Source organism: Larus michahellis, chromosome Z, assembly GCF_964199755.1.
Source record: "Larus michahellis chromosome Z, bLarMic1.1, whole genome shotgun sequence".
NCBI classification, from domain to species: Eukaryota; Metazoa; Chordata; class Aves; order Charadriiformes; family Laridae; genus Larus; species Larus michahellis.
In genome coordinates this window covers 13821671-13842051 of record NC_133930.1, presented here as the reverse complement: position 1 = coordinate 13842051, position 20381 = coordinate 13821671, and the positions used below count along the sequence as shown (strand labels likewise).

Sequence of the window (20381 nt, the reverse complement as noted above, 5' to 3'; positions counted from 1 at the left end):
AAGCCCAAAGAAGCCTATTTATGGCTGCTTCTCAAACAAACCCATAACATAAAGGTATAGTTATTATATTTTTAGTTCTGTAGTTTTAGCACTAATAATTCATTTATTTTGGGGACTATATATTAAGTAAAGAAAGCAAAAATGGTTTCCTTTGCATTTTTCTTTAGGAAAATAAAAGCTTATACATAGTTAATATATATATTTATAATTTAAAATGTCTATTCTGCATATCCACACAAGACAGATCAAATTAGATTCATAGTGATTCTCCTCTAGACTGCCATCATACATGTCCATGAAATTCTGCTAGAAGGGAATTAGGATTGCAAAGCTATACAGGAATATAAAAGGAGAAAAATAAAAGATTTAAGCTGAGCAATACTACTTTCACTTGGCTCCCTTATGAACATAATTTTTAAATACTCACGCCTATAAATATCCTAATTACAGGATGAATTAGTCATCCTGGGTCAGTTAGTCAGCAGCTATTTGATATTCAGACCTCTCTCTTTAGGCAGTGGCCTTAAGTCACTATTTGGGCATTATTTAGATTCTTTGAAAACAGAGATAATAATTTCCTTACTATAGCAACTGACTACTTCACGAACTTTACTTAAATCACCACAACACTCACATGAGGTAAGAGAGTGGTTCCCTTGTTATTAAACATATAAAAATAACACAGAGGATTAAGGGGCAGGAAGCCCACCCTAAGCTGTTTAGGCCTGATTTTTCAGCCAAATTAGCATAATACGGCATGTGTTTAAGGCATTGTTTTCATTGTTGTCTTTAAAGTTGCCAAAACTTTCAAAGAATGGTCACTCAGTTTACAGAAAAGCCTGTCTAGACTAGTCTATTCCAGTTCAGTCCAGCCTTAAACCAAATTTATGCACCTAGAACAGCAGTCACAGGGAAATTTTACTTTACTTCAGTACTTACCTTTACTGAGGTAATTTATAGTCAGGCTGAATGAGAAGAATGGCTTAATGTGGGAGAACCAATTGAAGATGGTGTCTTGAAAAGGTTAGATGTGTGAAAGCTGGGTCATATTTGAATGGATTTTCTCAAGAGCAACAAATGACATCACATTCTCAAAAACATTCCTTGCAAATTTCTTTATCAGTGTGTAGGTAAAATTTCAAGCCACACTGGTGAAGTTACAACTGAAATAATTTTATGACATGGGAAATACAGCACAACCTTAACAGCAGGTAGGTCTATAACAGCAGTGAGTTATGAAATTTGTAAATTAATAGCAGATGTCAATATGATCACAGAAAGATAAAGAACTCTAACATTTCTGTTACAAAACTCAGATGATTCACTGGACTGACAAAATTGCAAAAAGTAGCACTATACACTACAGGTTGAAAGTTTGGGGGATTGGACAACAACAATGGATTTTTCCTAACCTTTACTGCCTGCCAAACAGTTAAATGTATGGAAATGTCATCTACTTTTTGTCTCTTAACTTTCTAGATAAATTCAGAAGAGGCATGAACATTTGCTCATATAATTCTCAATTCCTCACTTATTTGGAGCCAACCATATGAAATTCCTCTGAGGCCTACTGTCCTCCAAATCTAATTCACTGTCCCCTTCGACTGCAGACTCCGTAGTAGATCCATACCTGCATAAGTGAAAAGAAATGGTTCATTGCAATCCCCCTGTGATCTGGTAACCAGCCATCATTCATGATTTCAGTACGTTCCTGCTCTGCTTCTTCCCTTCTGTTATCACAAATATCCCAGAGAAGATCTCTTAGGTCCTAAAACACAAAATCAAGTATGAGAAATAACTATGAAAGAAGACTTACATACCTTTTTATACTTATTATTAAAAATTATAGGTTTTGCCTGTTTGCATAGGGCATCTTCCCATTTGAGGCTTTTTCTTTCCTGTTATAAAAGTCAAAGCCAGGTCAACAAGACATGTGCTGACAGAGAGCTGACAGAAAGTAGCTTTACAGATGTACCAGAGAGAAGAATACAAAGGTATGAGATGAACATGTAGGCTGCCTTGCTTTCCTCAGGCAGAGAAGGCCTATCTAAACTAGACAGATATGAGAATATGAGTAGCTAAGCTCCCAACCGCTCCAACAACTTTCCACTTGAATGTTTTGCTAATACACTTGTAAGAAGAATAAGGGGATGTGCAATATGAAAAATTCTGAGAAAATTATGTCAGAGTTCAGGTGTTCTTCCAATTTGGATAGCCATTTTTCTTTAACATTCTTTATAACTATGGGCTGTTCAACTAGTGACTACATCTAATAACAGCAGTATGTGGTTCACTGACAGGATGAAGACCTACTAAGCATACAACTTGCATGCAAACCCTCTGTTCCTCATTGCCATCTCTACCTGGAAGCAGTAACAGACCTCTATGTAATAAAAGGTGATGGGAAGAGAAGAGTGCTGTTAAATGTAGTGCTAAGGCAGGCTAAGATGAGCTGTCTTTCAGGCTCCAATAAGTTCTACCCCTCCTGACCTGTTTCAGGATAAAGAAAAAAGGTGTTCCAGACTACCAGCCCTGCAATGAGGACCTTAAGCTTCAGATAAGTGATTCCATATTCACCAGGTCTTGGTCTCAGCCTAATATGTCAGATCCTGTTTCTCTCCCCCCATTCAAAGACTTCAGACAAATCCAGTTGTCCTCTGTTGGATAAAAGCCACAGGGGAGCTGAAAAATGAGTAGGCCTTGGGATACCTAACACATCAGTGATGGCATGGATAGAAAGTAGCCAAGGTGAAGGCTATCACATATTCATGGTTGTCCACATTGTAGGATACACACATAAGGATATGCTACTGAATAAAAAAGATATAAGCATACAACTTACCTGTTTTGCAGTGGTGGGTTGACTTTTGCTGCCTTCCAGGTGCCCACCAAGCTGTTCTATCACTCCTCCTCCCCATAGGGACAGGAGGAGAAAATATGATAGAAAAGCTTGTGGGTCAAAATAATCGTGGGAAGACCACTCACCCATTGCCATCACGTGCAAAACTGACTTGACTTGGGAAAACTAATTTAATTTATTGTCACTTAATAACAGAGCAGAATAGTGAGAAATAGAACAAAACTAAAAACACCTTCCACCCACCCCTTCTTCTTCCCAGGCTCAGCTTCACTCCTGACTCTTTTACCTCCTGCGCCCGAAGTGGCGCAGGGAGGATGGGGCATAGGGGATTGTGGTGAGTTCATTATGCATTGTCTCTACCGCTCCTTCCTCCTCACATTCTTTGGTCCCTGTCATGTGATACAGTCCTTCATTAACTTCTCCAGCGTACGATCTTCCCATGGGCTGCAGTTCTTCAAGAACCGCTCCAGTGTGGGTTCTTTCCATGGGGTGCAGTCCTTCAGAATCATCCTGCTCCAGTGTGGGTCTCCCATGGGCCACAGGTCCTGCCAGAACACCTGTTCCTGTGTGGGCTCCTCTCTATGGGCCACAGGCCCTGCCAGGAGCCTGCTCTATTGTGGGCTCTCCACAGGCTGCCAGTCCCTTCATGGCACATCTACATCCTCCTGCATGGGGTCCTCCATGGCTGTAGCAGAACAACCTGTGTTTTCTCCACAGGCTGCAGGGAAAACTCTGCTCTGGTGCCTGGAACACCTCCTCCTCCTCCTTCTTTACTGACCTTGGTGACTGCATAGTAGTTTCTCACTCCTCCCTCACAGTTGCCACACGGTGTTTTTTACCCTTTCTTAAGTATACTGTCACAGAGGCACAACCACCACTGCTGACTGAGTTTTGGCCAGCAGCAGGTCCATCTTGGAGCCAGATGGCGTTGTCTCTGTTTGACATGGGGGCAGCCTCTGATGCCTTCCCACAGAAGGCACCTCTGCAGACCCTCTCCTACCAAAACTTTGCCACATAAATCCAGTACTATACAAACAAAACAAACTGTTTTGTACAAACTGATACACAGTTGTTTCCAGTTCCTTCCTGAGACACATAAGAAGAAACATTTTCTTCTTGGTTTTCATATTATTCAAGTCATAGTTTTGATTTACCGTAAGCAGTGGAGACAACTGGAGAGGGAGACAGTGAGGTATATTAATCTGGGAGAAGCTAAAAGCACGTTTTATGAGTCTCTTTCTCTCCCACCTCTCATCCTCTTTTCAAAGTCAAGCAGCTTCTCCCTCCTTTCCCTGTACACAGGCAGGTGAAAAAAATTAAAAAAAGGTTGCATGTGCTAAGTCCTCTCCTATCTAGAAAAAGAGTAGTGGGACCAAGTGGCTGACCACGTTCAATGATAGCAATGGAGTGAGAGGGAAGTTGGAGTAATTGCTGAAAGCCAGCCTATCACAGATGGGCTGCTGAGGTGTATTTTATCCACAGTGATTCTGAGTTTGGACCTTTGGGATGCCAAAGCCTTGGCTGCCCTTTGAGCTCTAGGCCTTTGACGAACTTTTCATACATAACAAAATGGGGTGGATTTTTACATTTTCTAGTTGATAGCATATAAATTTGGTTTTCAGGTTTCACAGCTGACAGTTTCCAGTGTGGATAGTGTTTCAGAAAGGGTCTAGATATGAGATGACAGAATTGAGCAGTCTGGGAAAGCCAAAAATGTTTGAGGAAAAACATTCCACAGATTATCACTCTTTTTATTTTCTCTGTCTCATTTTCTAGCATCAAGGAATAACAGATGACAGAATTCTCACATTCAGGGAGGTACAATGGGCAGGCCTTAAAAGCCCTTCATCTTCACATTCACCTACAGGTTTGGGATCCACAAGGACTAGAATGGGTCATTCAGAAACAGAAATTCTAGAAATAATATATTGACTCGAAACTGCCTTACTTACTGTGCTTAGACTTATCACAGTATTTGCGTCTTACTCTATCATATGGAACTATCACCTCCTTTTAACCTAATTTGAAATGGACAATGTCAAACATGGATTTTGGTTATGAGTGAAACGCCAAATATTTTAAATTTTAGCTTTCTATATCATAGGACAGAGGGATTCCAGTCCTTTTATAATTCCATTTCATAGAAATTAGGAATATGGATGATGATTTTTAAGTCCTCTATTTCATTCTATTGAAATAATGCTATAGAAAAGGAGGTCCGATGCTTTTTCCATCTCAGTGAATTCATCCATGATTCCACCAATGTTCCCTTGAACTAACAATGTTGCCAGTATTTTTTTCCCCTTTTCTGGGAGCATTTCCTGATATAACTTTGATTAAAAATTATGTCTATTCTGAAATGGGAATCTGATAAATTCAAATATAGCTCTACTTCCTGCCTATGTTAAATCTGGATCTGAACTCGTTAGTACCTTTATTCTCATGGATTTTTGTGAAGAAGGACTCTCAGGACATGTATGATCTAGCAAAGATCGATCTGAGTCAAAACATGTCAAAGAAATTCTGTCTGCTTTGTATGAATGAGTTTTAGAAAACATTTATTAGCATATACCATTTATGGAAAAACTAAATGACTGCAAGGATTTGTGAATGTAATAGAAATGTCCAAACTCGTAAGTAAATCTCTGAAAACCATAAAACATAAAGAAAAAGAAAGCAGAGAAATATTTATTTTACAACGTGCCAGAATATCACAGTATAATCTGAAAAAAGCAGCAAGACAGAAGAAAGATTTGGCCAAAAAACAGAGAAATAACTGTGAATTACACTTTATGTACAAGAGGAAGTGACATAGTTTAAGGGCGATGGTAAAAAGGAAAAAAATGTAAACTAATATCATTCATGTTACACTGAGCTTGTAGACAATGAAATAATACTTTAAGGTGTATTATAACTTTTGACATTTACTTACGGTAACTCTTTGGTGCAGTTCTGCTTTTGTTTCCTCATCTTCTCTCAGGTCATCAGTAATAGAATTAAAATCTGATTGCCACTGAGATACAAATTCCTGCTTAATATCTGGACGCTTCAAATAATCCTGGAATTTTTTTCTGTTTGTTATGGTAAAAATAATTTTGATGTTAAAAGACATATATAATGTCATCAGGAAAATACAAAATACTAATATTAATGCAATAAGATATCATTTTTACTCACCTAACATCTGCTAAGTAATAAATCATAGAGTGCTGTTCATCCCTTAGACATCTAAGTATAGTTTTGATGGTATTCATATATGAATTTTCTACCATTTCCCAGTAAGGTACTAAAAAATCAGGTATCTCCTGTAAATTTTTTAAAAATATCAAAATTAATTGGTAACCGATTTAGCTGTAGCATTAGCAAATATAAGAACAATTATTTCATTAAATCATATTACTGATCTTTTTTCACCATGTATTTCTTGTGATTTACAACTATTTACAACCAGTTATAGACACTGTACCACCATATAGTTTATCCTGTGCATTTCTTTGGAAAAAAGTGTCAGTACTCGAAATGAATGGAAAAGTCCAGCAGAATACTCCCATATCTGTGGTTTTGGATATTCTCATAAACTAAGTGAAGATCCTAAGTGAGTACTTACGTATCAGAGTTTGCTGACACACAACTGTTCAAGCTGGTAAAAATCTAAGCTGCCTGTTTAGTGCTGCACAAGTGACACTTGACTGACTGACTGTCATGAAATGCAAAATAGAGCCCATGGCCAGAGGGAACCCAGCATATGTGAGCTAATTGCAGCCATGAAGACAAAACTGGTAAATATTAGGAAAGGAATCACAGAACAAAATACAAAGCATCATTATACACCCTTCAAATCTAAATCTCAAACACTGCATGCAGTCCCAGCTCCCCACCTCAAAAAATTTACAGGAAAACTAAAACAGACAGACAGAAGGGCAAGAATCATGATTGAACGTATGAACTGCTCCACATGAGGAGACTTAAACAGATTATGACTGGATTGGAGAGGCAAAGCAACACTGAGCAAAATTAAGATGTAACAGGTGCCTCTCACATCTTAAATACCTTCAGAGAGTGATTATAGAATTATTATTCATCTTATCACGTTACAAGAACTAGGTTCATCAAATGACCCAAGCAAACAACAGGTTTAAAGCAAAGAGAAAGAAACATTTTTTCAGAATTAGTACAGTTATACAGGCTATATCACGGACACCAAAAAGTAAATCGCTTCAAAAAAAGCAACTAGACATAATCACGGAAGAAAAGTCTATTGAGAGACAGTAAACACAAAGATGCAGTTATAAAGTCATCTCAGGAAACCCCTAAATTTCAGATTATTGGAAACTACAAGGTGTCCTCACAGAAAACGTGTTAGAAAAAAGTATCCTAGCAGAACGATCAGTGCACATTCTGCGCATTCTGACATTCTTTCTGTGAGATCCACAACTGGCCCTTGACTGACACAGGAAACTGACCTAGTTAAGTCTATGTTAGTATTTCATAATACTGAAAAGTATCATTATTTCGGCATCCATGTGTTATTCTTCATCATCATTGTGAAGAATATAGAAGAAAATGATCAAAATTTTAAAGTGTTTCCTTATTTTAGGTATTTCAGTATCAACTGTTATTAGTGTTTTTAGATACTTATAATACAGTATTAGTGTATCTTTCTTTGAAAATTATTAAAGAAAATAACATGCAATGAGACAAAAGGTTTAGATGGACTATGCATAAAATACTGAGAAAAATATATACTTTGATATCTGAGACTTAATCATGAGTGGATGTACCTTGGGAAGTGGTTCATCTACATAAATCCATTCATCTGATCCTGGTTCAACTGGTGGTGGTGCCACAGGAACGGGAGGAAGCAGATCTTGATATGTAACTGGTAAAAGGTTTTTTCCTGGTGATATTTCTTCAGCAGACCCTTTTGTATGTGTAGACAATTAATACCTTAAAATGTATTTTAAGTATCAATAAACAGACATCTATACTACTCTGACAAGTTCAAATTAACAGAACATATTCAATATTTCATTACTTAGGTGTCGTTCATCAAAAAATATACTAATCAAATCAGTGATGCCATAGTTATAAACTCACTTTCCAGTTAAGCTTATATTTTTCTAGACTGATACTTTTCTAAAACCATCACTGGGAGAGAAACAGGAAGATAATGAATTACTATGTGAATATGAAACCAATTCCTTATCAGGGAAACCAAGCCAGTGGTGTTGATACAATTCTGAGATTCATTATAACTATCATGATTTTAAGGACTCCTGCTTAATTAAAAAACAGCTGTAGACAAGAGCTTCCATGCTAGACTTAAGAAAGAGTGAATCAAGAAAAACAAATATTGAAGAAGAAACAAACAGATAAATTGAGGTAAATCTGGCCTAATATGGAAAACATACCTTACTCTGAAAAGAAGCTGAGAAGTATGAAAGATGATGGAGGGGGAAAAAAGAGACAGAAAAGATCATGTGGTAGAGAAAGAAAGAAGTGAAAAACTAACCCTGCTAATCTATAGTATAGCAAAATACTACTGAATGTAGTTAGCACTTCAGAGCAGGATTCAATCCTAGGATCTGAACTGATGTCTGGAAAGATATCAGCATCTTGTCAGCGACCACAGAAGGATCCTACAACAACCAGATTTTTAGATTAACATTAATCAGCTGCTCAGAATCATGTGCATGAATTCTTGCCAGTTTTCCTGTGGATTTGGAAATATTCAAAGAAAATAAACAGGCTTGCATTAAACCACTGTCGTAACAATCCTGCCTTTTTGTTTGAAAGAAGATTAACATTTAAAGAATAGATGTGTTTTGTTTTACTTTAAGTGTAACAAATCTGCTTCTGAAAAACACTGTCTTGCTGAGTGCTTCAATGGAAAAACTGCTGTCATTCCCCTGATTTAAGTTTATAAGAATAAAAAACTTTTGGCCATATAAAATATTTCAACTACTTCAGCTTCTGGCAAATACTTTGAGAACCAACCTCTGGATTTCGCTTTACCATGTCACTCCTAGAATGCTACTGATGTCTGACTAATTAATATACATACTCATACCACTGTTATGCTTACATAGACCTAATAGTGAATGATTTATTGGAATCTATCAACCAAATATGAAACTAGACATTATTAACTGATCACAGGGATTATTTTTTCATGGGGAATAAATAGTCCTTATCGTACTTCTACAAGATAGCTGGGTTCTAACCAGAAAATCTCAACTCCATTTGCATCAAGAGGAATTTTACCATTGACTCCAGCAGGGCTATAATTTATATCAACCACTTAAAAAACCCAATTCCAACCAGGTAGTTCGTTTAAACCTCTCCATTCAGTTTTCAGTTATGTGTGATTTTTCCAAGAATTTTTCATGAACTGGAAACCTTGTGCAGGAGTGAGTGTAGAAGACACATCAAGACTTTCCTATAATAATTATGAAGAAAAAACCTGGCTATTCAGAAGTCTGCTTATCCTGGTTAACTTGATGCATCTTCTCCCCTGGATGCTTCATGTTCTTCCCTTTTTTATTTTTAAGTGAGTCTTTCCTTTTGGGTGATTAATAGGAAAAATGGAATAAAGATGGACCAAAACACATGTCAAAAACATTCCAAGTTATCCATGTTTTTAAGCTGCTGATGATAAATGAATATATGCTGACAATGGCAAGTTAGTCTTTCTTACACCATTATGCTATCACATATGCTGAAGATGCTAGTAATATTACAGTAATGTTGAAACCAGGAAAAATAATTGAATTTAGTAATCATTTACTTCATGGAGTTTAAATAAATCCAATTGACACTTTCTTTTAAATATTTTAAAAGTTTTTCTCAAACGATCGTTATAATTATGTGAAATTAGTCCATATGCTCTGAAAAGGAAAAAACACAACAGAAAAGTTCAGAGTTCTGGTGCAGTTATCACTAACTCACATATCCCCAAAGTCTTCAGGGCCACTGAAAATGTATGTTTCCGTACAGTTACATATATTAAGTATTAGTGTTAATTATAAAGAACAAAGTCTTTTCTTACTGAACTGTAAAAGGTAAGAACAGTAAATCTTACTTTTATTCTGTTTTTTGGCAATTTCTTCCTTTATGATTTCCTTCACTGTTTCACACACGAGACTTTCTTCTGTCTCTGCATTGACTTTCACTAGAATATTTTGATGGACTGAGAACCATTTCTCTAATTTTGGCCACATGTCTAGAAAGCTGGAGATTCTACAAAAATCATATTAATGTATACAATTAAAATCTAACTAATGGAAAATAAAACATTTTTCCAAATTAGTAAACAAAAGAAAAACTAGACTATCTAATGTAATACTATAACAAATCCAGGCAATATATTTTGTAAAATAATACCCCATCACATCAACCCCTTCATTTTCAACATAGGAAAATTTTCAAAATCCTACTTTTAACTAGTCATATATTTTGTGCTCTTTCTTGTCACAAGCTAAACCTACTTTCTCATATCACAAATAAAAAAATAATAATCAATAATATAACACTCTGAAATACTTAATAGTATTCAAATATTTAGAAACAAAACTTATTGTTCTTGATTTTGCTATTTATGGAAAGTAAACACCTAATGATTCAGTAAAATATACAAAACTAATTGTTTTTTATTAATGCAAAAGTGGAGATACCATTTTAGAAAATCAAGTGCATTTCACTTCACATGTTATATGACGTACCTCTGATATATCTATGCTGAGATAGATACATATACATATATATACACGTATGGTTCATGCAATATATATCTGAAAAAGAAATCCTCCTTAGAAGAATACCTTGGAAAAGCAAAACATGAATTCTTATCTTCTAGGATTATTTATATTGTGCCAAAAATGAAAGTATTCTTTAGGCTCCACATTAGAGAAACTCCTAAGTAAATTCTTAACATTAGGCACGTCAGTACTACCATGGATCACATATGAGATTCAGATTAATTACATGCCTACACATCTGGCAACTTTTTTGTACTTCCTATAACATACCTTTGTAGCACTTGGTCCCTGGCTAAGTCAATCTTCTCTTCTAGGATTTCAGCATCTGAATTTTGATTGTTCTTCTGTTCAGTTTGAGATGACTCTGATTTATCTGCTGTGTGGAAAATAGCATATGAGAACACATATTGAAAAAGACAAACATGCAGGTAGTTACTCGCCTGAAGTAAGGTAATTATTAAGAGAAAAATTTCAGTGTTCCTTGATCTTAAATTTCTAAATTTAAAAATTGGGTACCAAACTTCCAAAAAGAAAGGAAAAGTCAGAGAAAATCATAGTAATACACAATTAAACTGGAAACTACCTGAAGATAGCATCTTGCCTCTTCCTCTGTTGAAATGCATAGCCAATCATAGCACTAACATTTCCTGATAGATGCTTTGCAGTCATAGAAATCTCCAGGTGTAGAGAGGGGCATTCCTTTGGGTGGTTTGTTTCAGGCTTATCTACTCTAACAGTTACAAGGTATTTTACCACTCTAATCTGAATCTTCCTTGAAGTAACAACGAGCAGATATTCCACGGCATTGGGAGAATAAGTATTCTCTCTGAGTCTTCTCTAAATTAGAAAAACCTTTAATTGATTAGAAATAAGCCATTTTTTATAGATTTCTGATATTTTATTGTTCTTTTGACTCCTTCTATCAATCACCACATTATATGTTATAAAACAAATTCTGTTTGGATTTCTGAGATAATATAATTATTATCACATTGTCAAAGTGTTTTGGCAACAGAAGATCTTTAAATTAACAAGAATTTCAAGTGTCTACAGATTTATTTTTACCACATTGTTAGCAGAAGCTCTAATGATTTTTCCTCATCCTCACTCCTACCTATACATAAAAGCTAAAGGTAAATGGTGCTTTAAATCGAGCCATGTCCCATGTAAATGCTGCAGTGAAAACAATGAAGAGGAATCTCCTTATAATTTGGACAATATGGGACATATTAATGAAAAAAACTTATGTTTCGCCAAGGTGAGTAAGGGCAATTAAAAATGTGTGGTCTGGAAGGGAAACAGCCCTCAAAAAGTCTGTGATACCTTTGCCTTTTTTTGGCCAAAATTAACAATTTATGATTGTTCACTGACTAACTGAAGGCAAGACAAAGACAGTAGTCAATAGGGAATGAGTGTTGGCACTCCCAGGGAATGCATGTTGGCACATCCCTTTGTTTATAATTTCCTTCATCCCAAATGTGTCTGCTGGAGAAAAATACTGTGTACACACACTCATTTGTAATGAGGCATATTTCTGCATCTGTTGTAACTTGTGGTTTTTTTTCTGGCTGCTGCTTTATGTGATATCTAACACCAGCCACTCTTCTATCTCAGCCACAGTGAGAATTCACTACAAATAAAAACAAGCATATACATATGCACTTGCACACTTTTGATCTGCCTTTGATTGAATCAAATAAAAGTATTTGAAATAATCTGGAGGCACTCAAGGTGATAATGCACAATTAATGAAAGTGATCCAGTGAGATGTAGAAAAATTTTTCAGTAATACATTTTGCTCCAATAAGTATAATTTGCAGGTATATCTGGTAAATAATGTTTGGGATTAATGTGTTACTTATACCTACTCACGTACTTTTAGACAGCTAAAGTTAAAAGGGGCCTTAGAAATGGAGAAGAAAGCTGTCAAGAAATCACAATTTATTGTGATTACTAATTTCATAATTGTCAGAGGAAAATACAGATATTATATAATTTAGTATTTTTAATTAAAACATGCAAGTTGCTATTATGTTGCAAAGTACTCACAATTTAGTCATTTCAGTATTACAGCAATCTTTGCATATCAGAATCTGCTTGTTATGCTACTTGGTTAAAAGTAGTTGGAAACTTACACTTCAAGTTAGCCACACGGTTCAGTGCCATGGTGTCTGAAATATCCAACAATACAGAAACATCAAATGCAGGTGAGGTAACAGGAGGCTTGTCAGGAGCCCTGGGATCTGTAACAAGTGAGAGCTTTCCAGAATGTGCATCTTTTGCTTCTGGGTCAATCCCTGTATAGGCTTTTTCAAATAGCTTTGCCTGATTAATTGTCATTGGAAAGCCATCTACAATCCACCCCTTCTCTGGTGGTATTTGGCTAAAAGAAGAAGAACTAGAATTATACAGAGAATTGACAGCATAATAATAACACCTAAAGAAGAGCTTGCCCTAGCAGTCTTTCAATTTGAATTCAGAATATGACAGACACAATTAAAACTTAAACTGCAAAGCAATGAATTTTAAATCAGAAAAATCACATCAAGCCTAACTAAGAGTGAAAAAAGGCAAAAACAAAACAATTTTTGCTGTCTTAATAAATAAAATTTTCAAAAAAACTCTCTACAGAGACTGATCAGAGGTGTAACTTCACTATTCTCTACTAACTTTTGCACTGAAGTAACAAATAGCAAAATGTTTTGTACCTCTAAAATATACTAACGGGACTAATATAACTTAAGTGACATTCATGTGGGAACTTATGTGATAATTGCACATCCGGGTAGTTGAGACAATTTTCTGTCAGAGAAAGTAGACAAAAGTAAGTAACCTAACTGCTGAAGAATGAATGCTTGTATCATGCATTTCACAAAATCTAAAATAAAAAATACTAGCAGATGCTGAATAGCTTCCAACTAATAAATAAAATAGAGACATTAGTTATATTTAATGACTATGTGATAGTTGTGTATATTTTTACCTGCCTTCAGTAGCATACAATAATGCCTATATAATTTAGAGCTAGACTCTACTGGTAGCAATTTACTGCTAGCATAAAACGAGCGTTTACTAACTTCATTAATTAGCTCCACTTTCCAAGTAGAAGACTCCAGTGTTCAAAAAATACCTTAATGAAGAGAAATGACTAAATCTGGACTACAAGCTGGATAATTACATTCTAACAAATAACTGAGGAAAAAAAGCTATGCAAGTTCATACTTAATGGCTTCCAATAGGATGTCAATTAGTAATTCATCGGGAATATTTTTTCCTTTCTTCAAGAATTTCTGTGATGCGGCGCCAAGCTGTGCACGTACAGATAGCTGTGGAAGAATGCAGCGTAAGACTAATATGCTCAGAATGTTCACAACACTCAGTGTTAAAAAGAGTATGATTCTGCTTTACATTTTATTTATTTATTTATTTTAAATGTTTATTGTGTTATTTATTTATATTTAATATTTATTTTTATCTATAAAGGAGAAATAGTTTCAACTGATGTAAAAAAGGCCTAATTTAATTGAAATCTCCAACTGATTTACATCATTATATCCATGAAAATGACAGACAGAAACAAGGCTGTGAAAAAAGGGATATGGAAGACAACACAAAAAAGCTTAAGTTCTAAGCTTATTCTGATTTTCTCTACCATAAATCCACTGATGGTTTCCTTCAGCCGCATTAATTTTATTAGTTCTGCAGAGATTCTTTTATATGTTAGCTTTCAAAGTATTTTCCAGTGAGCATTAAAATCAGTGTAGAAATAAGTACTTCTGAACATAAATAAAAGAAACCTTGTAATGGGATGAATGATCTTCTTGGCAGCAGCAAGATCAGGAATACATTTTTGCTATCTCAAAAATGACATAGAAAGTATGATATCTCACATAAATGTGAGGTTTAACAAGAAGGTACAGAACTTTAATAATATGTACAATTCTAACCAACAAACAAAATAATAGATTTTTATAATAAGCTCTTTTAATATTTCATACAGACAATGGTTTCAGTGAGGTCAATAAATTAATTCAGAACAATCAAAGGGTGTCACCATTTAAGTAATTTAACCATTTTAATTAATGCATCTTTATAAACTAGAGGCTCAAATTGGATTACAAACCTTGGACGGGTCATCCTGACTGTAATCTGATTTAAATTCTTGCCCAGATGGATTCTTTTTGACAGGACAATTGCCTAAAACGGGTACATTGTAAAGTTTGAAAATTCTATTACTGTAAGATTTATTAACACAGATAAATAATAAAAAAGTATATGTCTCAGTACTGTTCTTAGTTCTTTGAACTAAGATGCACAAACTATATACGTTTGTTAGAATCACAGGATCATTGATTAATTCAGGTTGGAAGCAACTCCTGGAGGTCACCTAGTTCAAGTTCAACCTTCTGCTCAAAGTAGCAACACTTAAAAGGTCAGACCAGGTTGCTCAGTTGTTTACCCAGTGTGGTCTTGAAAACCTCCAAGGATGGAGACTACACTACCTTGCCAGGCAATTTATTTCAATGCTTGATGGTTCTCATGGGGAAAAGGCCTAGTCTTATGTCTAGTCAGAAGGGAAACAAGAAGGGCTTTTACAGGTATCTCCACAGCAAAAGGCAGGCTAGGGAATATGCAGGCCTCCTGAAAGAGACATGCAAAATACTGAGGTATCCCAAGCCCGCGAGACTAACAGGGAAGTCTGCAAGAAAGGCTTACCCTTGGTGGAGGAGGATCAGCTAAAGGGGCATTTAAATACATTGGAAATACACAAATCTGTGGGACTTCATGGCATATACCCACACATGCTCAGGAACTGGCCAGTGTGGTTACTAAGCCATTCTTAATCGTCTTGGCAAGGTCCTGGTGAGTGGGGAGATTCCTAGGATTAGAAGAATGCAACCGCCACTCCTCTTCTCAAGGAAAACAAGAGGGGGGAATTGGGAATGTACAAGCCAGTCAGCCTCACCACAGTCCCTAGGAACTGATGGAACAAATAAGCATGGAAACCATTTCCAAGAATATTACGGACAAGAAGACGACCGGGAGTTGTCAGCATGGATTTATGAAGGGGAAGTCATGCCCGACTATGCTGACAACCTTCTACAATGAGGCGGCGAGCTCAGTGATTGAGAGAGGATCAGTGTATGTCGTTTACATTGACTTCTGATACTGTCTTCCTTAACGTCCTCATAGACAAACTGATGAAGTACAGGCCGGGTAAGTGGACACTGAGGTCGACTGAAAACTGGCTGAACTGCCAGGCTCAAGGGGTTGTGATCAGCAGTGTGAAGGCCAGCTGACGATCAGTGATCAGTGGTGTAGCCCAAGCGCTGATTGCGAGACCAATACCGCTTAACATCTTCATTAACAACCTGCGTGATTGAGACAGAGTGCATCCTCATCAAGTTTGCAGACGACACAAAACTGGAAGGAGTGTATGATACACCAGATGGTTGTGCTGCCCTTCAGAGGGACCTTGATGGGCTGGAGAAAAGGGCTGACAGGGATCTCATGAAGTTCAGCAAAGGGAAATGCAAAGTCCTGCATCTGGTGTGGAAAACCCCATGCCTTCAGTACCAGGTGGGGGTCAACTGTCTTTAAAGCAGCTGCGGAGAGAAGGGCTTGGAGGCCCTGGAGGAGAACAAGCTGACCATGAGCGAGCCCTTGCTCTTTGCCCTTGCAGCAAAGAAGGCCAGCAGCATCCTGGATCACAATAAGAAGATTTGGCACTGCTGAGACCGTATCTGGAGTGCTGTGTCCTGTTTGGGACTCCCCAGTGCAAGAAGGACATGGACATATCGCAGCAGGTCCAGAGAAAGGCCCTGATGAATGCTACGTTCTGGGAGTATCTGACATATGAGGAGAGACTGAGAGCTGAGACTCTTCAGCCTGGAGAAGATAAGACCTGAGGGGAATCTTATCAATGTGTAGGAATATCTGTGGTGGGGAGGGGACTAAAGAAAAAAAAGATAGACTCTTCTTAGTCATGCCAAGTAAAATGACAAAAGGCAACAGACACAAACTGAAACACAGGAAATTTCATTTAAACATAAAAATATTAACTGTAAGGGCTACAGATATTGGAACACTTTTCTCAGTGAGGTTGTGGAGTCGCCATCCTTGGAGATGTTCACATCCAGCTGAACAAACTCCTGAGCAACCTGCAGTAGTGACCCTGCTTTGAGGAGGATGATTGGCCTAGATCTCCAGAGGTCCCTTCCACCCTCAGTCATTCTGTAATTATGAGTTTAGGTGGCTGAGCCCAGTGTCTGTTCTTTTGTTGATAAGATCTGTTGTAAAGAAAGGTAAAGTGAGGAGAGGTGAGGGCTTGCTCTTCCTTGCTTTGGAAGCTTGCTTTTAAGCTGAAGCTCTCATCGTGGACCCTGGCTGTGGTAAATTAGAGCTGTGTAACAGCCATGTCTGCACCCCGTATCCTGTCTCCTTGATTCTGACCTTGGTCCACACCTGCTGACTTGAGTTTCCAGCTTGACCTCAGACTTGCTTCATTGGCAGAATTGCAGGGTTATCACCAGTCTGAGGCTGATGCTGACCAATGTCTCTGGAGCCGATAGTGACCCTGACTTCAGTCGACACCCCCACACTTTGTTGGTGAATGTTGGTGCTTCCTGCATTGCTATTGGTCTTGTCACCTATCTCACCTTCCTTCATGAAGCAGCTTGCACTTGCTGCTCCCCGACACTAGGAATGTGTGGGAACAGGAAATTCATAGTGGAGACTACTGTGAAAAGTCAGATGACACGGATACTACCTCAAATATACAAAAGAAAGGGGAATCGCCATTTAAATCTAATAGGATAAGAATTAAAATTTAATTTTATAAATACATATATAATATATTTAAATAAACTGTATATATACCTCGGGTTCCATTGACACGTGTTTCCGTTTGGAGTTTCTTTAGAACTTTCAGTGGTGATTTTGATAAGTTCTTCTGGACCTTGTATCAATTATGAAAGGAAATGGATTAGAAAGGAAACTCTATATTACAAGAAAAACAAGACTGTCAACTCAATCTGACTCTTGAAGCCTTGTAGGTCAAAAGAAAATTAAGTTTGAAATTGAGCAAAAAATTGAAACAATATGCTTTCTTCTTTATATATTTCATTCTCATCTCCCTGTGGGAGCCAAAACCAAAATTTACAAAAATGCTTACCTCATTTTGTTCCACCGAATTCTCTGCTTCTTGTGGAATCACATTGTGTTCGCATTTCATTTCACTTCTAAGAAAAGCTTGGATGGCCTCCTGAACCAGAGTATCAACTGATAGTACCTGAATATTGCAAACTAATACAAAAAAAATTAGATAACTTTGCAGTTTGAGTTGAGCATACATACACAGATCCTATTACTGGCAATTAAATTAATTATTTCGTTTGGCCTTTTGACATGAGTCGTTTCCACTGTCTCCTCTCTGTAACCACTGCATGGTGCGTATCCACAATCACACAGATATCTTGGTAGTCTCTTCCACAATAAACATCCCCAGAAAAGTTTGCCAAAAGCTTTTTCAATTTCTCAGTGCAGAAGTAATACTATATTAACACTATATTCAAGATCAGGTGCTTTTAACCTTATTTTGGAAGATAATGGATGAATGACTTGCAACCCACCCCTGCAAAATACAGATGCATCTGAAGTTCAAGGACTAGCAATGCAAGGATTTGCCCAAACACTTTTCATTGTAAGAGTGGGATTTTAATGCAAATAAACATTTTTAAGAATTCTAGGAAAAAAAACCACAAACAACTCTACCTTTTTCAATAAACTTTACACAGGTGGTTTTTCCACTAAAAAGTTTTCCCAAAATGCATCCCTTGATAGGAAATGGAGGAAACAGAGGTGGTGAAGATTTGGGTTTTGGAGGATAGAAAATCTCCATCAGTCTATGAAGCACGTGACCCAATATGTTATTATTAGGAGGAGGTTTGTTTTCACTGTTCTCTTCAGCTGGGCACCATTCCCCTGTCATACTCTGTAAAAATGACAAATTACCAAATAATTTGTCAATATGCCTTGTCTTCCTTCTAGATACATGGATTTATACACAAACATGATACATACGTCAAACAAATCTGAATAGTACTAAATAATAAAATATTTTTAGAATAGACCCTTGTTAAAAGCTATAATTATGTCATAATGATCAAGCATTTATTGATATTCACTAATACCTAGTTGAGAGAGACAAGTACTCCTACAAGCATTTTCATAGATTCCTAGAATAATTTTTTTTAATTCCGAGAACATGACAAATCATTTCACTAATACCCCAGAATGAATCAGTAGCAGATTTTTGGAATAGAAGCCCAGTATCCTAATATTCAGCACTCTAAAAGATGAGCAACATCATTGCCCAGTATTACATAAAAATAATTTAAAATTTTCATAGAATCATAGAATCATAGAATCATTTAGGTTGGAAAAGACCCTTGGGATCATCGATCCCAACCATCATCTCCACTCTACAAAGTTCTCCCTTACACCATATCCCCTAACACCACATCTAAACGAGTCTTAAACACATTCAGGGATGGTGACTCCACCACCTCCCTGGGCAGCCTATTCCAGTGTCTGACCACTCTTCTGTGAAGAATTTTTTCCTAATGTCCAGCCTAACCCTACCCTGCTGCAGCTTGAACCCACTCCCTCTTGTTCTATCGCTAATTACCTGTGAGAAGAGACCAGCACCAACCTCTCTTCAATGGCCTTTCAAGTAGTTGTAGAGAGTGATGAGGTCTCCCCTCAGCCTCCTCTTCCTCAAGCTAAACAGTCCCAGCTCTTTCAGTTGCTCCTCATCAGATTTATTCTCCAGGCCCTTCACCAGCTTCGTTGCCCTCCTCTGCACTCGCTCCAGCACCTCGATATCTCTCTTGTATGGAGGTGCCCAGAACTGGACACAATACTCGAGGTGTGGCCTCACCAGTGTTGAGTACAGGGGGACAATCACCTCCCTCCTTCACGGACAAAGATTTCAAATATATATATTTGCCTAACACATATTCAATAAAGAGAAAAAAAATAACAAAACCACTAATCCCAAACAAACAAACAACCATACAATTCAAACGATTTTAAGGGAAGGAAATACTGAGTAGGAATTATTCTAAAACCAATATAAATTTATCAGTGGTATGAGTTACCAGCATAGAGCTTAATGAAGTTTTGCTAGTAAAGATGCTCTCACTAACAATCACATTGGAAGAAAGAATGAAAGGATGTAGTCAAAAGAATTGAACACGGAATTGCACATTTGCTACTCTAATATATACTCTACCAGCATTGGATCTTATAACACTAGGAAAGTCAGTTTTTAGTATGCAGGATAATACTAATCCCGTACTAATTATTATTTGGTTGCAGGCTACTAAACATCTGTTTAGAAGATACGTGGACTAACAATACTCTCATTTAGATTCTAGCTTGTCACTGCACTTGGGGTGCACAATAAAGGATTGAGAGGCAAACACAAATGTTTCAGCAAGAGAAATTCCAACTATGAAAAAAAAATGAAGGAAAAAAATGTTCACAATGAGAGTGGTTAAGTACAGGAATGATTGCACAAAGAGTCTGTGGAATCTGTATCCTTGGAAATACCTGAAAGCTGACCAGACGCATAGTTGAGCAACCTTATCTGACACAGAAGCTGGCCCTGCTTTGAGCAAACAGGTTGAACTAAATGACTTCCACATCCCTTTCAACCTAAACAATTGTATCATTCTATAAATTAAATATTTAATATTAAA

General features: G+C 36.9%; 1 protein-coding gene across 1 annotated transcript in view; it reads right to left on the bottom strand.

The window, feature by feature from the left end:
- Positions 1-20381, bottom strand: part of SPEF2 (sperm flagellar 2) — a 65470-nt gene that overhangs the window by 20367 nt on the left and 24722 nt on the right. The window contains exons 11-22 of the mRNA XM_074570541.1: positions 18391-18610; positions 17792-17922; positions 17497-17575; positions 14741-14814; positions 13840-13943; positions 12753-13000; positions 10888-10993; positions 9942-10099; positions 7642-7781; positions 6038-6165; positions 5793-5931; positions 1631-1768 (exon numbers count right to left, since the gene is read on the bottom strand). Of these exons, the coding sequence (XP_074426642.1) occupies positions 1631-1768; positions 5793-5931; positions 6038-6165; positions 7642-7781; positions 9942-10099; positions 10888-10993; positions 12753-13000; positions 13840-13943; positions 14741-14814; positions 17497-17575; positions 17792-17922; positions 18391-18610 (1665 nt within the window). The remainder of the gene's footprint in view (positions 1-1630; positions 1769-5792; positions 5932-6037; positions 6166-7641; positions 7782-9941; positions 10100-10887; positions 10994-12752; positions 13001-13839; positions 13944-14740; positions 14815-17496; positions 17576-17791; positions 17923-18390; positions 18611-20381) is intronic.